This window comes from Fusarium musae, chromosome 3 (genome assembly GCF_019915245.1).
Source record: "Fusarium musae strain F31 chromosome 3, whole genome shotgun sequence".
Taxonomy (NCBI): Eukaryota; Fungi; Ascomycota; class Sordariomycetes; order Hypocreales; family Nectriaceae; genus Fusarium; species Fusarium musae.
The window spans coordinates 439,035-462,977 of NC_058389.1; the positions used below are offsets into that span (position 1 = coordinate 439,035).

Consider the following 23,943-nt stretch of genomic DNA (forward strand, 5'->3'; position numbering starts at 1 on the left):
TCTCTTCGCTATTTATAGCTAAAAACCCTCATCAACGCCAACCGAAATGCCCAGAGCAAAGCAAACGCTCAAAAATGCAATCTGATTTTGTATATGCAAGAAAAAACAACCGCTAGTACAGTAACATCTCATAGCTCATCCCGAGGCACGTTAAGGTTAGGCAGTCGCATCGACCACCATCTTGGACCGACAGGAAGACCGACCCAAACTCTGTAAAGACGCGAGACTTCCGATGTGAAAACACGCCACCTGTTTTTGTTAGACTTTGCTCGGCGGGGAGAGAGGTATAAACTTACAGTGCCTTGGGCGTGCGCATCCATCCTTTAATAATGATCTTGATAGCAGCCTTGAATTGAGCAAACTCGAACGCAACGTGAGCCATCGTGCTGTCGTCCTTGGGACCCCTCTGTCGCAGCTCAATAAACTCCCGCACAGCGTCGTCCATCTGGGGGTTCTCCTCAGCCTCCTTCTCGAACTTCTTGTTAAGCTTGTCGTTCTTGTTGAGATCCTCAAGACCCTCCTGCTCCTTCTCCGCAAAGACCTTCTCCTCCATCATCTGCTGGAACTGGCCAATGTTGTAGAGAGAGCTGCTGATGCGAGCGTAGGTGTTGAAGAGAGCGACCAGCTCAGTGCGCGAGAGGTATGGAACGTCTTCGCTGTTGTTATCCAGCTCAAAAAGGATCTTGAGGGCAGTGCCGTAGCCAGCAGTTTGGAGCTTGCCCCAAAGACGACACTTGTCGCAGCCAACGCAGTCCATGAGACGACTGACGTTGCGGAAACGGTTGCGGAAGTCCTCCTTCAGAGATGGTCCTTCACCATTGACAAACATCAGGCTCTCGTCGAATATTTGAGGGACACTGGCAGCCTTTTCGGTGACCTCAAGGACCTTGGCGCGAGTGGCCGCGTCCTCAGAAGCATCTCCCATACAGAACTTGTAATCCTTCTTCTGGAGATAAGGTCCAACCTTGGCGATAGCACGGGTCATGAGCGCATAGTTGAAGTAAACATTTCCAATACGGTCAGGGAATTTATGCAGACGATGTTCGTAGCAGGACAGGTTAGGGCTCCACTCGCCAGTAGTCTGGTTCAAGAAGTTCCAGCAGAGATGAGTGCTGATGCTGGCGTGCATACCGGACATGACACGGTAGAACACTCGCTTCTCAAGACACTCATCGTCAACCTCAAAGCCAGTGTTTGCGACAAACGGAGTATTGGGGTTCTCCTGGCGACGCTCCTGAAGCTGGGCCTGACGACCCGCCGCATCAAGGATCTGCTTGAAATCTTGGGCAGCGGGACCGCGGTTCCATCCAGACTGGCCGAGATCGGCAGACTTGGGGAACGAACTCTTCTGGAAACAATTCTCTCGGTAAACGGCGTCCCAGACCTGCTTGGCCCCATCGCCCGCATATCCAGTGAATCGCTCCGGGTTTCGAACCAAGCTCACGTAATCACCCTTTGAGCTCGCGCTCTCGTCCTCAGGAACACAGTAATCTCGCTCGTCGCACTCATCATCGTACTCAAAGACGCAGCTCTCGCCGACATTCTCTCCAAGGCTACCTCCAAGAGGTCGCTGAGGATGCTGGCGCTGCGCCTTCTTCCCCGGATGCTTAGCACGAGGACCCTCGAGTTTACCGAGAGCGTGCGCACGCCAGATCTCCGGGATATCCTCCTCGTTGTCCAGCGTCTCAACCGCGCATCCAATGTTTCCGCACATGCCATTCTCGTCGTTCCAGAAGGGGCATTTCTTGTGAAACAGGTTCACTCGGTAGTGCGAGAAGAAGTCGGTGTTGTGGGTGAGGTCGTCGACGGCGGGTTTGGTCAGGGTGTTGAGTTTATCGAGAGTCGCATACGAAGCGCAGGCATCGCCAACGATTGACTTGGGTGAGATCTAGAAAGTGTGTTAACGATGGCTTGCGCAGGTGGCGTGGGTGGCGATAAACGTACATGGCATTCATCACTAGAGCTCTCGCAAGAACCGGGTGCAGCCCAGAGGGCAAACACAGAAAGATAGAATAGTCTGCTCGCAGACTTCATTGTCGCTGAAGAAGCTCAAGCGACGAGCCGATGGGTAGGTGTCAGATTGTGTGTAACGAAAGATGACAAAGCCTTGATTCTACAACCGCCAACGAGTGAAAGGCGGCAGTAAAAGAGTACTATGATGCAAAAGAGAAGAAAGAAAAAAGTCCCGTCTTCAAAGCCGTCGTTTTGATGTAAAGAAGAAGCGACGTATGAAAGTAAACCAGCGGCAAGTAAAGTAGTAGACTAAAGTGGGTTGACGGCTTCGGCGGGCAGCGATGGACACTTTTCCCAAAAAGGAATGGGTTCAATTGAGTCGAACGGTACTTGTAATTCAAGAGAACAAGCGACGTTGCGAGTTAAACTCAGACAAAGAATGAATTAATTAATTCATGGGCTGAGAAGTGTCTTGAGGCGGAGGATTTACTTATAAATAAACTTTCTCGTGTGCTACGTACAGACAGACACATTGAAAGATGACACGCTGGCTGTTGATGTAGGTACCAACCTGGGCTACATGCTACATGCAGAAATGCTCCGACTTCCGTGAGGCGAAGTACCTAGAATTGATCTAGAACTCTACCGAATTGTCTCTTCTCAGAACATCTCATTCAGTCAACAAGCTTCTCTCAAAGAATTACAATACGGCTCTACATCTACTGACGAAGGCGCGTCGTCTTGCCAAGTTGAAGCAGCCACATGACAATAACAACAACGCAATAACTCTCCCTGGAGCTTCAATTGCATGCATAATCTTAGTGTAACGGTGTAAGTGAAATCTGTCCAGAACCACCAATTACCAAGCATGTCTCCGTCTGCCGATCTGAGCTGATTTGAAAGCATCCTAGCGAATTTAGGGACAGCCTTCGAACCCAAAAAAAAAACATCAGACGATCTGCCGGGCTGTGGCTTTTGGATCAGCTCACCTAACGAAGCATTATCGTATTCCAATGACTAGTTCCAAAAAATAGCACAATTCGAGGGTCGGTCAACATTCCCATCCAACCAAGACACTCATATGACATCCTCCCTTTGTTTTTCCCAACTCGCTGTTTCACAATTGTGGCGCATTCACATCCATGGCTCTGGGAACCTAGGCGTGATTCACGGATCATCGACCGAAACACCACTACTCCACAATGGGGCTATCACCCACGGACTTTCATAGATACAGTAAATCGATCATTTTGTTCACCTATTATTATGCGATGCTGTATCATCTGCCTCCATGTACTTCTGCACCCAGCCTCCATCACAAAGCCCATTTTTCGTCCCATCATGCGCTTGTAGAAGGGGTATCACTGAGCAAATCCTTCTTCTTCCCCTCCTCCTCCTCCTCCAAAAAAGTGTAGCCCCAAATCAGAGACATTCAACAAATAAAACACGTTTTAGAAAGCAACAACCAGCAAACAACTCGTCGAAGTGCCCAGCCAAGCCCAAACACCCACGCGCGACGCGTTTCCGGATCGTTCCCAGATCCAACTCCGTATTATAACGCTTCCCCCACACGTCTTTGGTCATTAGGGTATGGCGGATCCAATTCTCGACTCCCATCATCCGTAGCCCATCCACTCTGTCTAGGCTGGTAAGTCGCCTCCCTTTACATCTCGACAGGGTATCGCATATCATAGCATAGGTATAACAGGCCCGTGGGCCTACTACCGACTGGATGAACGGGGGACGTTGCGAACTTGATGAACCAATAAGTCTCTTTTTGCTTCTCTCTCTTTATATCTCAACGTGAACGTGCAAACCGTAAAATCGTGAGCCGACGTGGAAACCTCCGTCTGAGCTTGAGTATGGCACCGGCAAAAGGGTGCTGTGCAGTAAATATGTATGGTACATTGGGGGAAATCTGAGTCGTGCGTCTAGCCGGTTACTGGGGAGGTTGGAAGTTGAGTGGTCGCCTAAGTTCACGTTAGCCATCGGGAGACGTCCGAGGTAGATCCCAACTTTGGGATCGCCATGGTAACATACTTGAACAGGAGGATGTGCGGTTCTGGCTCGTGGACTTCGTAGTGTTCCCATCCTAGACTCTTCACGGTTGTTAGTCCTGATTGCCTGCAATCTCGTCACCCCCGCCAACGACGTAGGCACGTGTTGGCAAGGGCGTCAAGTCGTACCTGAGTAATGCCAAGAGCTCGCCATTCCTCCTCCCACAAGAGCTTGAGCGTACCCTTGGAGGTATCGTGGTAGTCTTTGGGAATAGCCTTGAGCATGGCTTTGGGGAGCTGAACATGGCGGTATTCATATTCGCTGTCAGAGTACCGTGCAGAGTAGTGGATCGAGTCGATGAACTCCTCCACGCGAGCGCGCTCCGAGTCCGACAGAGGCCGGGGCGTCTTATTTCGGCGAGCGGTATCGATGTCGAAAGGCATTTTGGCGGTTGTGTCTTGTTGGTTGATGAGGGGAGAGAGAGAGAGCTCGAGGGTGCGGGGAGGGGCACAAGAGCTTCGGCCGATCAATTGGTGAAGTGCGGGTCAAAAAACAGAGACCCGCGATTTTCCCCAATGCTTTGCGAGGTGAATGCTGCGCCGGCTGTGTTTGCTGAGCCTTGAACGAGATCGAGTGAATCTGGACCTCTGCGAAATTGTTTTGAGAACGGATGTCACGCGAGATCGGCGGGAAGGTAGAATCTTGCACCGCGAGGCTGGGTTTCTCGGAGGCGGTCAGAGATCTTCCGGGGTAGAAACTTGGATGGAGACGGGGGGGAGGGTCCTCTTGTTAGAAACCCAGTTTGGGGGTAGAGAGCCTCGGAGGAAAACAGAACGAAGCCGTGCTTTAGAAGCAACGAAAAAGTTTTGGTGAACGTGAAAAAAAAAAAGAGCTGGTGAAGAAAATCAGAATTGACTGTTTTGGCGAAAAGAGTCAATCGAGATGGAAGAGAATCAGTAAATCCTTGCGGGTAGAAGTGAAAGAGGAAGAAGGTGTAGATGGGAAGAAGAAAAAAAGGGTGAGGAGGAGAGGAAATAAGGAAAGATTTTGGTGATGGTGTTGAGAGGGTGAACCTGAAATAGAAGGCGAGGCAAGGCAAGGCAATGGGATAGCACCAACGCCGTTCGTTCACGCGGGAAGGAACCTTGCTTTGATTTGATTCGATTTGGTGGGTGCAGGTGTCTACGCTTCAGTGGCATTCAGTGGTCAGTGACTTGATCAAAGTAAACAAACCATTTACCTCTCCCAAGCAACACCAAATAAATCCCCCTCTTTTTTGCGTCCCTTCCCTTCCCTTCCCTTCACGAATAAACGAACCCTCAAAATAGGGCCTCAACCTCAAGCATGATGCCTATTCAGGCAATCAGTGGCTTCTGTCTAATCATGTTGTTTCTCCTAGCCCAAGCATAGCCTCCACAAATGTCTCTCATGTTGCTTCCCTTAAACAGTGTAGTTGGAGAATGGATGTTTGATCGCAAACCAGTCATGGCTTTTGTTTACCTAGTCCTCTCTTTGCATCAAATCTACCCCTCCAATTCAAATGATCGCCATCGTTTATTACTCAATCTCACTGACAAGGATTCGATATCCAGGGGACCTAGCATGACCGTTGAAGTTGGGGGCCGTGGAATAACTAACACAAGCCCACGCGTTTCCGGGACTTTTCCTATTGCCGTTGCCCAAGCCTCGATCACATGAATGTGAGAGGAGGTCCGTGCGCTAGCTGTGATAGCCAATGCATCTTGTGAAGCTATTCAAACCGTGGTGCAGTCTACAAGACACTAATGCAGATAGCCAAGATGATAGTGAAATAGTTTCAACTAACATTTTTTCCTCTCCCTAACAAGCTGAAAAGTCATGAAAACTCCCGCTCGTGGCCCCAACTCATGTTTCATTTCCATCCCTCAAGTCCTCTTCTGTCCAGTGTCAAAGCTAGCACTCATATCATGCTACAGCAATTGCCTCATCCACATTCCACCTCGTTCAGCTGATATATCCTCTTCTCAGCTCAAGGCCCTCCCTTGCCTGCTCTTTTCAAGAGCCGAATGTCACGTCATGTCAATACGCACGATGTCACATTGTGCTGTGACTTATCCGGACATCCGGTCTTGTTTTGCGTCGTCCGCAGACACCCGATTCGCATCTTGCTTTTTCCTCGATTGGGTCATGCATCGAATTTGATCCTCGGTAGCCTGGAGCAACCCGAAACTTGACTACCCCAATCTTCTAGAATGATAACCGAGCCCAAGCCCATCCCGAGACAATCCGCCCCGTTTCACCGTGGCGAGCGATCCGGCATACTTTTGTACCCCCATGACTCCATCTGTTCTGACGTCGGGTTTCTGTTGGTTCTCCCGATATAAAAAACGTATGACTTTTGTGAACTGCAATCGATGATGACATGGAACCAGCTATGTCAAGACTGGAGAAAAGAAGGTCGCCGGGAAGATCCTCGGCCCCGGCCAGTCTCCTTCAGCCCAATATGATGCACCGCATTTCCAATCTTGACCTTGATGCCAGCAACGCTAATCTCCCATTTCCGAATGTCATCAAACTTGGGTTGTCTGAACAATCGCAGTGTATTGAGTGTCATCTCATCAGCTGGTAGGTGAAAGGTCCAACCAATGGATATATGGAACGCATCTCCCACTGGCTCATTGGCTTTCCCTTGATACAGTGGAGGTTGTCCATAACGTGTTGCAACCGTGTTACTCTTTGTCAACAGTGAAGTGAGCTCTGGGTTCAGAGGTTTGACTCCATCTTTATTGTCGGCATGGGACTTGGGGCCACTGGCGACACGAAGGACGAGAAACGTGCGATCCGAATCTGGTGACCTGTACCATGCGAGCCCTTGTGGTCGAACAACAAAGGGAGTGATGCCACTGTTGTCGAGTGTTTCTGTTATCTTGTCCAAGAACCCATCCTTGTTCCCTGTGGTAAGGGACAGTGGCCGAGACAGACTGATATGAAGGGGTAGAGGTGATCCCAGGTCGCTTGTCAGGAAGTTGTGAAGCTTGATCTCATTTGACACTTCCTTCTCAATGCCAGCTATGAGGTTCGTCAACAAGCCATGCTGTTTTGTTGAGGGATGCCCTGAAGAAAGTCAGCTTTTCATGGATTGAAGTTGAGATGACGACAGAAACTCACATTCGATGTAAACATGACTGGGCCAGTTACCAACTACATGAGGAACTTGGCGCTTCCTCCCTTGGTGCAGACTCGGATCGTCAACGACACTCTGTCGAACAGTAGAGGCATACAAATCATGAAAGGTATCGGGCAACGGAGGCATAGACGAAGCATCCGCGTCTTTGCTCACGGAGCGAGCATCTCCATCTGTACTCCGGGAGGAGTGGGTCGCGATGCCGTCAACTCCCTTACGGCGTTTGACACGGTCGGAGCTCTCGTCGTCGGACTCTGAGGAGGAATAATCGACAAGGGCCATTGATTCAAACCCGATAGTCCGTGTCGGAGCTTTATGTACGTCATACAGACGTAATCTTTTGGTGTTTCCTTTATCTCCAGATTGAGAGCGGATAATCGGCCTGTCGTGGGTTGTCTGAATTGTGTTTGGTCTTTTTCGGTGAGTGGGGCGAGGTGAACGGGTGACGACGATGGAGTCGTTCACCTTGACTTGAAGACCCGTTTCAACGGTGATGGCCCGGTTGCTGCGAACGGTACTACGGAGTACTTCCTGGTTGAATCGCCCGCCGTGCCTGAGTCATTTTGGCCATGATGCAATGGAAAGATCCGATGGCCGGGATGCCGGGGATCTAGATACTTTTGCTGCTGATCCGCGTATCGATGTAGGGTAGCAACGGGACGTCATGGCAGATAAAATGCGTCAGTTCTGGGGCCAAGCAAAGAAAGTTCCTTGGCCGAGATATCCAGACATCGGACGATCTAGTAAGGTGCCATTGAAAAAGGTACAAACCTTGAGGCTAAAAATATGAAGCTGAGGGTGTAGAGCAGATGCGACTCTGCTGGTGTGGAATTTGCTGACGTTGAACTCACAAGGATCCATTGAATTCACAATCTAAGCTCTGTGATAAGAATGCCAAAGCCTCGACCCTTGATACTGATTCGGACGATAGTTATGGACTTTTTCTACTCCGTAGTTTGTGTTTTAATTACAGGTGCCGGCATTAAACTGGTCAATGCAATGCTGCAAAATGGTAGCGGTCTGTGATATCTTCCATTGCCGGCCTGGACTCGTCTTCCCCGCCGGCCTGGTCGAGGTGGCCCAGGCGTCGAGCGTCGAGTTGGGATCCGCCAGCTGTCATCCGTTACTTTTACAGTAGCCTTTGAAACACGGGGCTAAAAAGTCCCTACAAGCAGTAGCGAGCTCGTTAGGCGAAGACCCTTTTTAGACAAGGTTTTGCATGCAGTGACCGAGATGGGTTTTGATGCATCAGGTGACTGACCAAATGGCGAGGTTCTCTTGGCTGTTCCGTTCGTTCGACAACTGGCATTCCATCATTTCGTCTTCTTCATGCGATACCCACTGCTAAGCCTTTTAGCTCTATCTTTGTTTCTTTGGGACGCGCGTTGGGGCTTCAAAACCTCGTGTAGCTGACGTCGCTCTCAAACCATTACTTCCGAGTGTGCCGCGGTTGGGAGAGTAAGGTTGAGCAAGGCCGATCGACCGAGCCTTGTGTGAGAGACAGACACTGGTTGACATTTGACAGTGACAATGACACTGACGTGCGGGACCGAATTGAGTGTGACTCGTCCTGCTCGTCTGGGGTCCCCTCCTCCACGACTTCTAGCCTCTACTCCGTACTATGTATTGCCCAAGATGGAAACAGCAGATGAACGGCTCTACCTGGAAAGTCCCTGATCCGTTTGAAGAGGCGTCAATAGCGTTAGCGGATGGAGCGGCTGAAGTCTGAATGGCGTGGGCAAGTTCATGTCCAAGGTGCTATTTGGATCACGAGGGGAGACGGGAAGTGCCCTTCCCCGCTAAATGATGCGCTACGGTGCCCCCTCCATCCCCCATGAGACTCTGAATGGGCGCATGATGGATTGGATTGGAGGGACCAGATAGCCAGACCAGACCGAGACCGCGCAGACTCAGAGATCTACAACCCTACCTCACTTTCTTTACCTGTACCTGCCGTACCTGTCCTGTACCTTACGTAGCTAAGAAAAAAAGAAGGCTCTTTTCTCTGTGGGTTGTCTTGAAGGGATTAGGCTGTGCATCTTGTGCTGTGCCTTCTGTAGTTGATAAATGAGCTGTATCTCCTCCCACCTTGTCTGTCCCGGTCCCTTGTCTCTTCTCCCCCAAACTTTGTCTCTTACACCGAAACACAATCAATCAATCAATCAATCAGTCAATCACTTTGATACGTCGCATTCACCATCAAATCGATACCGACAACAACCAAGCGAATTCGCATTAGACTATTGACCAGAAGCACAACCATCATCTTTCTCGAATACGATTTGCTTACAGGCGCCATCGCATCGCTTCTTTCAGTCAATCACCATCGTCGTCCCCGACTCAACAAGCCCGACGACTCTTTCGCAGGGACTAAACAACTCCCCAGAACCCTTCTCTCCTTCTAGAGCAGTCGCCACAATGAAGGATTCAAGCGACAAGCAATGGGTAAGTTCTTGGACCCTTGCCTGAGCTAGGCTATACCTAGCTCGTGGATGTCGAATGTCAACGTCCATCATGCCCCAGTCTTTTTCCTCTTCTGTTTCTTGGTCAGGGCCGATCACTTTCTGTCCGCTTCTCCCCAACGTCATCCCCAAGCCTGCCAATGATGGAACAACGTCAGGGCCCTAGCGAGGACCCTTTATCGCTGTATTTGTTGCGTCAATGCAGATCCCTGCATCGGGCTCCAATCTTGACGTTGCTTGGCTGTTTTTCTTGGTGTTTGTCAAGTACATAGCAACTTTATTCCTACGTAGCTGTACACCACAGCCCGCTGTCCACGCAAGCCTGATGACGTCCTAAAAGGCAGACGACCACTTACATAGACTCCATATCTTCGCGCAATCACTCACTTCAACCTTTTATTTACCATTTTCTTAATCGCAAACATTCTAACTCAATTGCATAGGCCAAGGCTTACATTCTTGACCCATTGAACGATATTGAACCAAACCAAGACACCGGTATCGGCGCATCTCACAATCTTGCTGCTCAACTTCGAAACATTTCTCTTGAAGGCTCAAGTTCAAACTCGAACTCAAACTCAAACAGAGACCGCTCTCCCGAGAGAAAGCACAGGCACAGATCAAGTCATTCGAGTCAAAGACATCGCCAAGGCAGTTATCCTACTCCACCAACATCTGCCAGCCCAACTCGCGACAGCTTCCACTCCTCGAACCCTTTCTCCGACGCTGCAGCTGCGCGCCGTCAATCTTCAGCTCCCTCAGTGACTGTATCTCCCCCGGATTCTCCCCCAGGTCCATCCGAAACTCGTCGTGACCCATTCACTTCCTCTGTCAATCGGTCAGCCAGTGCTAGAGTTCCGCCTCCGCGCAATCGACCTCAAGTTTCACACAATCGCAGCTTCAGCGCCAGCAAGTGCGGAGTTTCGCGACAACGCTCACTGACCCAACGATATCCCGGCGACATGTCTCATCGACCTCTCGACATCCTTAGAAAGGAGGCTCGCGCAGCCGATCGCGCCCCCCATCTTCGTCGCAAGCAAATGCCCATGACAGACACAATTGATGCTCTGGATACCATTGGCGGAATGTATCATCATGGCGGCCCGTATGACGCCACTCTGGCAAGCCGCAACCGCAACAAGATGTACTCACCCGTTGCTGCTGTTGAAGACTCGAACCGAGAAGCCCTTCGCGCTACTCCCAGAGAAAACATTCAAGATGCTCTGCTCAAGAAGATGCCTCTCCAAGGCACTGCTGATATTCCCAGCGGTGAGCGGGACATGAGCGGCAACACCATAGATTACGAAGAGGGTGCTGATCTCATGAGAGAACCTGATGCTATGGGTGGCGCATACAAGCGTTGGGATGGTATTGTAAGTGACATTTCTATGATGCGATCATTAAACAGTTGCTGACCTGAACAGCAATATCACCCCGATGACCTCAAGGGCAAGGGCGAGCCCTCTTACACTTACGAGAAGGACCTCAAGGAGCAAAAGCGTTTCCGCCGAGGTGAACCCGTCGAGTACGAACTCTCATCAAACATGCGAGGCAGCAAGCGTCCACCTTTCAGCCACAACCGAAGCTTCAGCGAGAACCCACGGACAACGCCTGAATTCGCAAACGGCACTGATATTCGCCGCAACAACTCGACAGGCAAACATCGTCTGAGCGACGGTATTCGACGACGTTTCGGCAGCATGCGACGCAAGAAGGTTGAGGTTGAGTAGATACCTCCAACTTTGTGATATTCTTTTTCTTGTGATTATAGCTTGGACTGGTACAGGCGTTCTGTTTCTGGGATTTATATATACGGGAGAAGGCTTGGGCGAATAGTGACGGCAAAGACTTGATGAGACAGGCGCTACTGGATATATATATGTTTTGGTTATGGCCTGTTCAGGTTTATGGAAGAAACAGACTTGGGAAAACAAAAGTCGTTTACTACTCATTTTCTTTGTTCTTTTCTTTGGCTTGTAGACGGGTCTCAGCATGTACACAGTTGTGTTTGCACTGCCACTCCTTGAAAAGACACTTTTGACATTGACGCACAATTGTGACGGTGCCAATGAGATTATTTACTGCGATTTTCAGTTCACGTAGATACCACTGTCGCCACTTGCAAAGTTACCCTTGTAATGCCATGCCATTGAAGCTATATATTAACAAACCACGTATGACTTTTGTCCAAGATATCTAGAAATACGACAACCCACTCCATCCCAAAACACCCTCAAGCTCCTCTCTCAACTCCCCAACACCATCATAACCCCCCTTACCCGCTATCTCTGCCCTCTTCGCAGCACCAAGCTCCGCCCACCTCGCCAAAACAGCTCCATCAACAATCGCCCTTCCGCCAGCTGCTTCTACGCCTACAGGTCGTATACCATCAGGTAACCTATGCGCCTTGGCATTCAATCCGCCGTGTGGTGTAAGTGCAGGGAGTAGCTGGTTTGTTACTGACAAGAGACGACGGTAGGTTGTCTCGGGGAGCGGGACGAGTGCTGATAAGTGCCCGGATGAAGAGGCGAGGAGGAGAATGTGTGGAGGGTCTTGGGGAGAGGGATGGGAGGGGGGGAGGGTTCGAGGGAGGAGGAGTGTTGTTGAGGGGGGATTGGGGGAGACGGAGAATGAGGTTCTGTGGAGGAGGAGATGGCCCTGAAGAGATTTAGGATCTGTAATTTGTTAGTATTGCAAGAATCAGGGGAGAATGAGAGGACTCACGTTCGGGGTTAAAGTCGAGAATATGTAAATCACCATCCGCATCCGCAGCAACAATAGCCAGATCTTCACCATCCGGCAGGAAATCCGCCACCAGAACCGGTAACCGGCCATGGCTCTTACCCAAGACCTTGAAAGTATATGGCTCCTCCGTGTATCCCGCGAACCAAACACCCTTGAACACATCAGCCATAAGACACAGCCCCGTACGCGGGAGTTCCCTCGCGGTGGATACGTGACAGCTCATGTCGAGGAACGCAACAGGCAAAAGGGAGCCGTCTTCCTTCAGACCGCGCACCATGCACTTCTGCCCCTGCGCGACGAGCATGAGACCTTGGGTGCCGATCTCTGAAATGGCTGTTACGCCGCCGCGGGGAATGTCTTCGCGCGCGATGGCTTTGAGACGTTTGTTGGTTTCTGGTCTGTCAGGCTCGGGGATGACGGTTACGATGTCGAAGACGTGGACGCGTCCGCGGATGGGGAGGTCTTCACCCTTTGATACCGCCGTTCCGACCGTGACGAGGAAGCGACGCTCTTTTGTATCTTCTGAGACTTCGAGGTGTAGTGTTTTCATGCACTCGATGGATTCGCAGGATTCAAGCTCGACTTCGTGGATGACGGTCCAACTGACCGGGCTGATGAGCTTGAGAACGCCGCGGGGCATGGTTGGTGGGAACGTGAGTGTTTCCTTGGCCCATTCTTTGTGGTAGTCGTCGTCTTTGGGGAGTTCGAAGGGCTCGCTTATCATACACCCTGCGATGTATGTGCCTGTTGGTTGATGATATGCGATGCCGCGAACATCAGCGCCCAGAGGGACTTTCTTGACTGAGATGCCGAGCTCGGTGAAGTTGGTGTCTGGTGGGAGTTGGGTTACTCGTGCGATGCCCTTGTCATCGGCATAGATGAAGCCGCGATCACAGCCTTCGGTGTGGAATGTGCTCATACCGCGCACACCGAGGCCTTGAAGACCGATCACGCGGGGGATGCTCTTGCTGGACTTTATGACGAAGCTTGGTGAAGGGCCGGGGAGGAAGACGGTGCTGTAGCCGTTGACGTTTGCGCATGGTCGGAGAGGAACGAAGCGTGGTTGTTCGACGTCGTCCTGCTCTGTCTCTACGGGGATTGTGGCTAATGTTGTGTTGGAGGTCTTTTTGAAGGAGAGGGTGACGGAGAGACTGGTTTCGCCTTCTCTTGTATGGCGAAGAGGTTCGTAGATTGTGAGGTCGTCAGTTTGGTTGCGGAGCTTGTCGTGTTAGAGAAGTTCAGTGAGGGCGAAGAGGAACTCACAATGAGGTATGGAGATTGAGAGGTGGTGTCACCAAGATCAGCGACAAGAATCTCACGAAGGTTCTCTTTTGCTAGACCACGTCGTAGTGTGTAGTCTGCTGAAAGGTGAGGAGGCACGTAGGAGAGACCTTCGGCAACATAAACGGGCTTGGAGAGATCGGGGAGTGCGTAAACCTGTACAGTCAGTAGCTGATCTCCAATACGGAGGGTTGGAACTTACATGGAGCGCGCCAGTTGAGCTGAGCAAGAACATCATGATCTTCTCAGTCTCTGCACCCTTGTCGCCGGCACTCGGTTGGAAAGCACCCTTTATATCCGCATACAGACACCCAGAGTGCCACTTGGTATTCTGGAGAGTAGCGTCCAACTTTTCCACTTCCTCAAGCTCATTATTGCTGTCGATCTGTGCCAACATAAGACTGCTGTCGTCGCGGATGAGTAGGAGGTAAGGATCAGCAATGCTGGCGCTGGTGACCCGAGGTTCAGCACCGGTTTCTTCATCGAGCATCGGCAGGATCTGAGTGAGGCCGAGATCTAGAATTGTTAGCATGTGTGAATGTGACCCATGCAAGCGACGCACCTCCATCGTAAGATCGAACCTCAGACTTGAGGACTTGAATAATCCTCATTTGCTTCCCCATCGTTCCAGCCTCAACAGTGAACCCAGCCGCGGGATCAAACTCAGTATCCTTGAGAGTCTCGAAGCCTGCGCCAGTAAGAGCATACACATCCGACGTCTCATAACCGTCAAGGTCGACCTTAGCGACTATCATGTACTTGTCATGCTGTCCAAATGTCTCGTACTCATTACCCACGCCAACGTTTCCACCGAGGGCCTTGGGCATTGGCTTCTTGACAGACATGGTCCAGAAGCCCCTTGCCTCTGGAAACTCGAACCTGCCAATGATCTTGGGCTGGATGTTGCGGTTGAGAATGGCCAATGAACCGGCTTTTCCACGTCCGACGACGCATGTAAGATGGAGATCCGAAACCACGCCTCGTGACAGAGTTGCCTCTTCACTGTCGGGATGGAGCGATAGCTTGCCAGCTGTCAAGTCCTTGATCGGGGCGATGCTGAGAAGGGTATCGTGAATGCGGAAAGTCAACTCGCCCGCTTTACCACCACCATTGAGAGCCTGAGCCGGTTTCGCGGCAGCAGATTCGGTGCCGTACAAATCGTCGTCCTCATCATCTTCATCCTCGAGATCCAGATCATCCATTTCCAGCCCAATCTCCGCATCAATAAGTCTCGGCTTTCGTCTCTTTTCCTGTCCCATCTTTCTCGTCCAGCCCAACACCACAGAATCGCCAACTTCACTACCCACAAAGTATGCATTCTTGCCAAGTTTCGACGCTGTCGATGCGCGGCTCTTGATTAGATTGCCGCCGTTCTCATCTGCGACCATCCTGACGGTAAGACCCGAGACAGTTCTACCATCAATCTGGAACGTAACTATTCCAATACGACCATCGTTGAGTACAAGCAGGAGCTCGCCGTTCTCAATTGACAGTGTCTCAATGATACAGTGCTCCAGTCGCAGGTTAAGATCCGCCTGATCTGTCAAGCTGAACGAGGTAATCTGCCGAGCCATTGAGTTCACCGCCACACCATTGGACTTGCCAGACTGATCCACATGAATCAGCTCATTCTCTCCTATCAACAACGAACCGCCAACAGGCGCGGGTAGCGGAATAATCTTGAATAAATCTCGAGGAAGATCGGTAACAGAAAGAATAGTCGTCGAAGCTCGCTGCTGCAAATCCAACGTAAAGACCTTGTACGTCAAGTGATCCTTCTGGCCAAGAGAATGCGCTCGCTCTTGGCTGGATGACAGGATACCAAATGTCGGTTCTCTATACTCATGCAGAAAAGCGAAGTGAACGGGATGAAGCAGACTGGGATCAAGGAGCGGAAGACGGAGTACAAAAGATGGTGTATACGCTGGCTCTAATGTGTCGCTATCTCCATTGGCGACTGTAGTAGACTCCTTGACGGGCCGTGGCCCATCGAGATCCTCATCCCAATCATCCATCTCCAAGTCTTCTTCCGCTTGTCTGAATGGTAGGATCGCGAGATTGCGCGAGCCGAACTGGAAAGCGGCGCATCGACTACCTGGATCGGCTTCGAGGTAATTGGTATATTCGTCGAAAGAAACCTCCCATGGTGCGCCGTGTAGCTCTTCTTTCTCATAGTAGTGGATGGAGATGGTCTCGAGGTTGCTCTTCTCAGGGTCCCATACTGCCATACATAGCTTCGCGGCTTTGTATGCTATCAGGAGAGCTTCACCTCCGCATTTCGAGTGCTTCGTCTTGACCTTGGCCAAACCCGTCACGGTGCCGGACAGTGGAAGCTCCGCGACAAGAACTAGCTTCGTGAGGTTCGTGCGATCGGTTCGAACAAGCATTGTCTCGCCGCCAAGAAACGACGACTCGAGCCCATCATCGTCGTTCGCGCGGTGATCAAATTCGGGTTCAGGCTTTGCTGTCTGCGCAGGTTGGTTCTCGGGATCGAATTCGGCGGAGATGGCCTTTGTTGTAAAGATTTGGAGTAGGGATCCCTTTGCGACAACGAGATTGGTAGCTGTAGCTGAAGTGAGAGACGCAGTCAAGGAGTGTGTTACGGCTGAGGGAGCCGCAAGCTCGGTGTAGGCCTGCATTTCAGCGAGACCATTCTTTTGTAACCGAGAAATTGGTTACTTTCTTGTGTTCGTTCGAGTCGTTCGCGATGTTGCTTTATTGAATGTTTGGCCCAAAAGAGTAGAGCTCAAAGCTCCAAGCGGATAATTGACCTCCGTTCTTCCGTATCACCCTAGCCAATCGATAAAGGTTAGTTGATGTTCCAGGGGTGAGGCAGAGCCATCTCCACTTAGCACAAACGCTAGCGTATACATTGCGTCACGAAAACATCGGCAGCTTCAAGCTCAAGCTTGACCATTTCTGATCGAAGCCACTGAATCTTGTTTTTCTACGAACTTCTCTTTCTCTGATTGATCAAAGTCAATCACGTTGTGGCACAAGATCGACTCGTTAGCGACGTCACCCTTGGGTTGGGATCGATTGATCTCCCTTCAAAATCCCCGAGATCTGCTACTTTAAAAATAAAAACATCCCCAAGCCACGTCGCGACCTGGTCTAGCGGATTCACTTCGACTTTGCTTGTTGATCATCATTTGCAACAGCAGTCTTTCAATTTAATCCAAAATGGCCCACGCAGGCCTCGTCCAGACCAGTTTGATCTGGGTCGCCTATGCCGTCGCTGTCGTTCTCTGTTTCGCAGCTGCCATCATCACAACATTTACCTGGCAAACACCCCGCGAACGTTCCGTCGTTGTCAGCATCGTCGCCATCGTCAGCTTGACTTCTCTACTCGCTACGGTTCTACTGCTCCCTGTCGACATCGCTCTTGTCTCTGCGACTGCCTCTGCAACACTGGGCGCCAAGAAGGACTGGGCTACTCCCGAACGCATCGACAGTATCCTCTACACTCTCAAGGTCGTCTACTACAGTCTATACAGCTTCGATGCTCTCCTCTGTTTGATCGTCATTCCTTTCGCCTACTTCTGGCATGAGGAGTATGACGAGATCGAGGTTGAGGAGGAAGGCCGAACCCTTAGCAGCCGCTTCTTAACCGCTGCCAAGTACACCCTCTTCTTCGTCGCATTCGTCGTCGTTCTATTCCTACTCGGGTTCTTCGTCCCTGCCGCCGGCGACAGCTCGGAGTCGCACTGGGATCTCGATTACTTCAAGAAGCTCGTTGCCCAAAACCATGGCGAAAAGGCATTGACTTTTGCACTGGGCCTTCTTCTCACCATGGGCACATTGCTCTACGTCGTTTACACTGGCGCCGGCCTTGCTCTTCTCCCTATCTCGTTCATCAAGGCAGCCCCTTCAATTTCGGCTCCCCAGCTCCATCAGACCACTGCTTCTCAACTTGAACAGAACCGCGAACGCCAGCGACAGATCGAGATGCGCAATGCTGGCCGACAAGAGGGCATGTCCCGAAAGGATCAGCGAGAGCTCGATGCTCTGGTTAGAGAAGAACAAACACTTGTTCGACGTGAGAGACTCGCGGCCGAAGCTCAGGGTGAAGGCCGCAGCAGAATCTACCAAGCTTGGCTCAAGGTCTGCGCTGTGTTCCGCCCCATCAAGCTCCTCGGTGGAATCTTCCTCCTCCTCCTGTCCCTTGTCATTTTCGTATCGATGCTCATCACTGGTATTGACAAGGCCAAGAACTCGGTTTGCAAGCAAAAGTGCGGTTACATCCTTGGCCAGATCCATGTCTTTCAGCCCATGAACTTCATCTTCGTCAAGTCTGCCAAGGCCTTCCCCGTTGACTACATCCTCATGGCTCTCCTGGTGCTTTTCTTCTTCAGCAGCTCCATCTCTGGTATCGCTACCGTGGGCATTCGCTTCCTCTGGGTTCGCATCTTCCAGATCCGCAAAGGTCGCACAGCTCCTCAGGCTCTTCTCATCGCGACTGTCATGTTGGGTCTGATAATCTTGGCCACCAACTACGGTATTGCTATGTTGGTCGCTCCTCAGTATTCTACCTACGGAACCCAGACATTCTGCGCCAACGAGCCTGAACATCCTGGAGATCAGCCAGACTGCCGAAACCACAAGGACATGATCCACGCCTGCTCCGAAGCGCTGAAGTACAAGCACGCCAAGGATGTCTGCACACCATCAGTCATGTCAACATTCCTCAACCGCATCACAATCACATGGCCCTTCTTCGGCCTCGTCGACTTCTGGGCTCAATTCGCCTTCCTCGGCGTTTTCCTCATCGTCTTCGTCACAGCTCTCTTCCGTACTCCCAAGCTCAACCTCTCACAGATCGACGAAGAAGCCGAGGCTGACGAAGAGGAGAGTCTCCTCGCTTCAACTGGCCGACGATTCGGCGCGACATGGCAGGATGTACGAGGTAAGCCCAGCAGCTCTGGAAACGAGTCTGCTACCAACGGCAACGGCTCACAATCCGCTGCTTGAAGTTTACGTATGAAATAGTATGAGTTAGTTCAGATTGATGCAGGCATCTTGTTATTTGGCACGGCAACACGGTGGTTCGGAGTTTAGTTTCGCAATATTTGGGTATCTGCTTATAACACGCAAGGAATGGTAAATGGTAGTGAGGTCTAGCTTGAAATTGAAATCGTTTTATGCTCCCAGCGCTACCTTCTTCTTCTTTTCCTTCTCCTTCTTATCCTTCGTGAATTGTACAGCCTTGTGGCTCCTCTCATCGAAGCCAGCTTGTGGTCCTCGATGCATCTCGTACCAACACCGCGTACAGTAAACGTCATCGTCGCACCCTGGACATCGCACCGTGGCGTCCTCTAAACAAACGGTACACCAGCTTTCCACATCGTCATCTGTGTAGTTCGTCCGTGACGTTAGACGATTCACCGGTTGGCCTGATGGTTTGGATGTAGGGACTGACGGTAAGGCGAGGGAATCTTGATCGGGAGATGGTGCGCGTAGAGCAGCGAGACGGGCGGTTATGTCATCTATATCTGCGCTCCCAGCACGCTTTGAAGAAGGGATGTCGGTGAGGTCTGAGGGAACATCTGGAAGAGAGATATCTTCTGTTTTAGAAGGAGTTTGTTCAGGTTCAGACTCAGATTCTGGATCGGGTGTTTTGGTCTTTGCGAGGGCTGCTTCGACTTCTGCTTCATCGCGGAAGCGGGCGATGACTTCATCCACATCTTTGTTCATAGCCTCTCCATCAGAATCATCCGAGTCATCATGCTTTTTATCCTTTTCGTCTTCTGTATCCTTTGGTATTGCGTCTGCGAGTTGTTCTAGAAGTGCTTTGACCTGTGCGTCGTCTGGTTCGGGATTAAATCCTTCTTCGGGTTGTACATCACCCAGTAGCTCTTCCAGAGTCTGGTCATCTGTTTGGAAGATAGACTCGTCTTCATCATCTACGGTTTTGGGAGAGTCCTTCTCCGGCGTCTTTTCTGGCTGGGGTGTTGGCTTTGATGGCGTTTGGGTTGTCCTTGGTGCTGGTGAAGGTGAAGGTTCATCGCCACGGTCTCGTAATGACTTGAGACGAGCTGCCAACGTATCGTCTCGAGTTGGCGCCTTCTTGCGTTCAATGAGATCAACCTTGATCCTAAGGCGATATTAGCTGACAGATCTAACTGAAGCTGGGGATGATGTACTCTGTTGATACTGGCTTATCCTGGCCTGCGCTGTTGCCCCTGAGGGCATTTAGGCGATCAAGCAGGGATTTATCGAGATCTTTAGACATAACGTGCGAGCTAGGGGGGTCGGAAATGAGCCTCTATGATGAGTATGTGACGAGTGAGGTTATTGATGAGATGATATGATGAAGCGAAGTGAGCTTCAGATGAGGATGGTGGGGGCGGGGTTGTTTGTGCCCAGGCTTGGCTGAGGAGTCAATTTGAGGCTCAAATTCTGGGCGTTGTTCAATGGCCATACACGTCACGATCTTCTTTATTTAAGCGAACAAAAGCGGACTTCATCAAACATTCAGCCCTATGGATTTACCTAGGTGTGATAGAAAGACGGCATTCACCTTGACGTGGTGTATGTGCCTGACACTGCTACAAACAGCCCTGCTCTCCACTGCAAACATCACATCATATCAAGCACTGCATTTCCATTGTTGAAGTGTCTCAATGACGCAGGAGAATACAATATAGTCGATTATATTGCCTGCGGCGTCAATTGCGGCGGAATAGGCCTTGCATTGGGGTTCAGTCACTTCAGGAATGGAGTTCATCCTGAAGGATTGCGGTGCCTCAAATACGAAATGGCTTAGATGAAGATCACCCATTAACTGACGACATACTTATGATCAGTCGAATGACAAGACACGTGAATGCCTCTACTATGCCCGTCCTGTCGTCATGAAACATCATGGCATTGATATCATGTTCAATTGCCGATGCCTCTCTAATCTAACCGCTATCTAAACGCACGCAGGAACGCACACGCGTCGCAGCCAAGACTTACGCATGCTCGGAACGTGGGCGACGCCAACTAAAGTCTACGTTCAAGCCTCTGCCGCGCATCCATCAGCTATTTTTGCCCATCCGTGCCTTGCCTAGCGTCCTGCAAAATGGGTCCATGCAGGCTGAGAATGCAGAAAATCCGTGTCTCGGATCCCTTCCCTTGGATTCAATAAGCGCTAGAGAATGTTATTCAAGGTGACGTGGAATCATTAAACCAGCCGGTTTTCCTCGTATTGTTTTCTTTCTTTTTGCTGTAATGTTTTCTTCACAATGCTTACTATGCCGTCGCTGCGTCTGAGCGCAAAGTCAATACAGATCACTGCTGCTATTGCGTCGATATGGCTCTTCGTCGGCGTGCTTTATCACTATCGTGATGTTTCTTTTTACACACCCAGTAATAACTTTCAGAGCTCTACGAAAACGAATTCGAACTTGCGCAATGTTGAAGCAATAAAACTTGGCGCACAATATTTTCTCGATTATCCTTTAAAAGATGAACCGAAGGCGATTTTTGGAGAACTTGGACAACGGACCGAAGTGTTGCGATCTTGGATCGAGGAATTGGAAGGGCGAGGCGATACTCACGAGACAGCGGAACTTGTTGGACAAGTTGTGGAAAAGCAGTTTCCATGGCTCAGTTCGAAACAGGGTGTTTCGCCGCCTCTCGTCGACATCTACAATCGTCTTGGTCTTTCGTACCATAGCAAAAGTGTCGAGGGCGAGAAAGCACCGGCTGGAATCGTTATCCCCACGGGCGAAAAAACACTCCGATTCGCATGTCATCTCATCGCAGCATTGACGCGCGTCCACAAGACCACCCTCCCGATTCAAGTTGTATACGCAGGAGATGATGATTTATCTGCCGCTGGACGAAAAAAGATACAGCAAGCTGCCGACGGAGTCAAGATTGAAATGCTCGATGTTCTTACTGTTTTTGATGACAGTACATTGAAGCTTGCTGATGGAGGTTGGGCGATAAAACCGTTTGCTGCATTGGCGAGCCGCTTTGAGAAGGTCATTCTTCTTGATGCAGATGCAGTTTTCTTCCAGGATCCCCGACATCTTCTTCGTCAAGATCGATTTAAAGAGACGGGCGTACTGCTGTTTCATGACCGATTGCTGTGGAAGAATGGGTTTGCGGATCGTCAGGATTGGTGGCATGATCAGATCAAGCACCCCAGCGCAGAGACAGAAAAGTCGCTTGTCTGGACGGAACGATACTCTGAGGAGGGTGATTCCGGTATCGTCGTCGTTGACAAGTCTAGACTCGATGTTCTACTCGGTCTCCTCCATATTGGATGGCAGAACTCTGAACGAGTACGAAACGAAGTTACCTACAAGATCACATACGGCGACAAAGAGAGCTGGTGGATCGGTTTCGAAGCCACAGGATCCAAATACGCCTTCTCCACTCACTACGGCGGTATCGTCGGCTGGCTAGGTCCCAAGAAAACCGAACCCGACGCAGAGAAGAAGAAAGACGAAGAAGTCCGCGTCTGCAGCTTCGTCATCGCACACGTCGACCAAAACGAAAAACTCCTCTGGTACAACGGCGGTCTACTTAAGAACAAAGCCGTCAACCAAACAGAATTCGAAGTCCCCACGCATTGGATGATTGATCAGACGTGGCATAAAGGTGGAAGCAAGAAAGCAATGAGTTGCATGGTCGGCACGAAAGCGAGTGCTTTGACGGGAGGGGAGAAGGATGTTTTAGGGAAGACGATACAGGTAGCGAAGGACATGGATGAAAAGTTACGTCTGGTCTGATAAAAAAAAAAGCAGACTTGTATTATGTATGTATGTGTAATGTAGAGCATCGAACAAGGATAATGTTTTGTACAAGAACGGGAGTCGGAGGTTGGAACCCCGTTGATCGACATGAAGGAATACGGTCCCCTGTAAAGCTGCCGCGGATGGTTTCTGAAACGCGTGTTCACGGTAGAAACTGTTGAAAGATTCCGGAGCCGGTGCATCTTCTTCGGCGCCGTTTCATAAGAGTTCGGGACCGTCCCACGCCATCGCGCGCCGGACATGTACGAATGTCCGTATAAAAGACCGTAAGACCGGCGAAACAAATGAGTATAAAAGAGCAAAACACGTCAGACAAACAGACTTATCTTTATTACTGTATAAATCAATCGATTCTTCAATTAATTTTCTCGGCTAATTGGTTCTTTTGTTCAAATTATTTGAGAACCGAGTTTCGACAAAATGGCACTTCGCTTACCCCTTCGAACCCGCCCTGCACCACTCATCGCTGGCCTCACAGTTGGAGCCATTAGCGTTGCAGTCTGTTCGAAAATGATGTTTGGAACAGCTTCAGCGGAATCTCGTGAAGCGCAGAAGATTTTCAAGGGGGGTTTTGCATCGGTCAAACTGCCGTTGCATAGTTCTGAGGATGAGACGCATGATACCAAGAGGCTGAGGTTCAAGCTGCCTCAAGACACTGCCGTTTCTGGACTCCCACTTACTTGTGAGTTTACTGTAGAGGGTATCTGGAACACTGCTGACTGGGTATAGCTGCTCTCTTGACGTTTACATGGCCTGAGGGATCTTGGCTACCTACCCCGAGACCTTATTCTCCCATCTCACCCTCTGGTAAGTCGCATGTCTGTAGGCATGCACTAGGTACTGACTTTTGTAGATGAACCCGGCTATGTAGAACTCATGGTCAAGAAATACCCCAACGGCAAAGGAAGCGGCTATCTCCACTCCCTAAAACCTGGCGACGCCCTCTTCATTCTCACCACCCTCCCCGGCTACAAATGGAAGCCCAACGCCTTCTCGCACATAACCCTCATCGCCGGCGGCTGCGGCATAACACCGATCTACCAACTCGCCCAAGGGATCCTCCGCAACCCCGACGACAAAACCCGCATGACACTTGTGTTTGGCGCAAACACAGAAGAGGATGTTTTGCTGAAGAAGGAGCTTGATGCGTTTGAGAAAAAGTTTCCGGAGAGGTTTAGTGTCAAGTATACGGTTAGTAGACCGAGCGAAGGGTCGAGGATGAGGAAGGGGAGGGTTGATAGGGAGTTTTTGGAGGAGGTTGTGCCGAAGGGGACGGAGAAGGTCTTTGTTTGTGGGCCGCCGGGGATGGAGGAGGCGCTTGTTGGGAAGAGGGGAGGGGGAGTTTTGGGGGAGTTGGGGATCGAGAAGGGGAAGATTCATAAGTTTTAAGGTATGGAGAAGAGAGTGACTGGTGAAGATTGGTTGGGGTCGAGGAGACGAACAGTTATCCCACTCTGATCAAGTGTACATTAGGAGTATGAAGCATTGCAAAAGCATTTCACATCTTTATCTTAGGACTTGCATGATCAATCCATTGGGAGATATGCGATAGGATTTACCAATGTAAAGACCGTGATGCTACAAGTTCAAC

The 23,943-nt window shown here is 50.5% G+C and overlaps 9 protein-coding genes across 9 annotated transcripts; 4 read left to right on the top strand and 5 right to left on the bottom strand.

Annotated features, from left to right (window-relative positions):
- Window positions 1-128: 128 nt before the first annotated feature.
- Window positions 129-2,034, bottom strand: J7337_003592 (uncharacterized protein; the record flags this gene model as incomplete). The annotated part of the gene is made up of 3 exons (XM_044821308.1): window positions 129-249; window positions 297-1,888; window positions 1,945-2,034. The coding sequence occupies 3 exons, from the start codon at window positions 2,032-2,034 to the stop codon at window positions 129-131; spliced, it is 1,803 nt and encodes a 600-aa protein (XP_044682641.1).
- Window positions 2,035-3,929: 1,895 nt separating this feature from the next.
- On the bottom strand, window positions 3,930-4,394 carry SUC1 (transcription factor; the record flags this gene model as incomplete). The annotated part of the gene is made up of 2 exons (XM_044821309.1): window positions 3,930-4,052; window positions 4,140-4,394. 2 exons carry the CDS (start codon window positions 4,392-4,394, stop codon window positions 3,930-3,932), a joined length of 378 nt encoding a protein of 125 aa, XP_044682642.1.
- Window positions 4,395-6,367: 1,973 nt separating this feature from the next.
- On the bottom strand, window positions 6,368-7,396 carry J7337_003594 (uncharacterized protein; the record flags this gene model as incomplete). Its single annotated transcript, XM_044821310.1, has 2 exons — window positions 6,368-7,044; window positions 7,099-7,396. The coding sequence occupies 2 exons, from the start codon at window positions 7,394-7,396 to the stop codon at window positions 6,368-6,370; spliced, it is 975 nt and encodes a 324-aa protein (XP_044682643.1).
- Window positions 7,397-10,538: 3,142 nt separating this feature from the next.
- Window positions 10,539-11,306, top strand: J7337_003595 (uncharacterized protein; the record flags this gene model as incomplete). Its single annotated transcript, XM_044821311.1, has 2 exons — window positions 10,539-10,949; window positions 11,001-11,306. The coding sequence occupies 2 exons, from the start codon at window positions 10,539-10,541 to the stop codon at window positions 11,304-11,306; spliced, it is 717 nt and encodes a 238-aa protein (XP_044682644.1).
- Window positions 11,307-11,666: 360 nt separating this feature from the next.
- PAA3 (Protein cft1) lies at window positions 11,667-16,241 on the bottom strand (the record flags this gene model as incomplete). Its single annotated transcript, XM_044821312.1, has 6 exons — window positions 11,667-11,731; window positions 11,793-12,251; window positions 12,301-13,540; window positions 13,585-13,758; window positions 13,805-14,118; window positions 14,165-16,241. The coding sequence occupies 6 exons, from the start codon at window positions 16,239-16,241 to the stop codon at window positions 11,667-11,669; spliced, it is 4,329 nt and encodes a 1,442-aa protein (XP_044682645.1).
- Window positions 16,242-16,785: 544 nt separating this feature from the next.
- On the top strand, window positions 16,786-18,573 carry J7337_003597 (uncharacterized protein; the record flags this gene model as incomplete). Its single annotated transcript, XM_044821313.1, has 1 exon — window positions 16,786-18,573. The coding sequence occupies one exon, from the start codon at window positions 16,786-16,788 to the stop codon at window positions 18,571-18,573; it is 1,788 nt and encodes a 595-aa protein (XP_044682646.1).
- Window positions 18,574-18,741: 168 nt separating this feature from the next.
- J7337_003598 (uncharacterized protein) lies at window positions 18,742-19,834 on the bottom strand (the record flags this gene model as incomplete). The annotated part of the gene is made up of 2 exons (XM_044821314.1): window positions 18,742-19,696; window positions 19,746-19,834. The coding sequence occupies 2 exons, from the start codon at window positions 19,832-19,834 to the stop codon at window positions 18,742-18,744; spliced, it is 1,044 nt and encodes a 347-aa protein (XP_044682647.1).
- Window positions 19,835-20,831: 997 nt separating this feature from the next.
- On the top strand, window positions 20,832-22,328 carry J7337_003599 (uncharacterized protein; the record flags this gene model as incomplete). The annotated part of the gene is made up of 1 exon (XM_044821315.1): window positions 20,832-22,328. One exon carries the CDS (start codon window positions 20,832-20,834, stop codon window positions 22,326-22,328), a length of 1,497 nt encoding a protein of 498 aa, XP_044682648.1.
- A 444-nt stretch (window positions 22,329-22,772) lies between these two features.
- On the top strand, window positions 22,773-23,741 carry J7337_003600 (uncharacterized protein; the record flags this gene model as incomplete). The annotated part of the gene is made up of 2 exons (XM_044821316.1): window positions 22,773-23,034; window positions 23,206-23,741. 2 exons carry the CDS (start codon window positions 22,773-22,775, stop codon window positions 23,739-23,741), a joined length of 798 nt encoding a protein of 265 aa, XP_044682649.1.
- Between the last annotated feature and the right edge of the window lie 202 nt (window positions 23,742-23,943).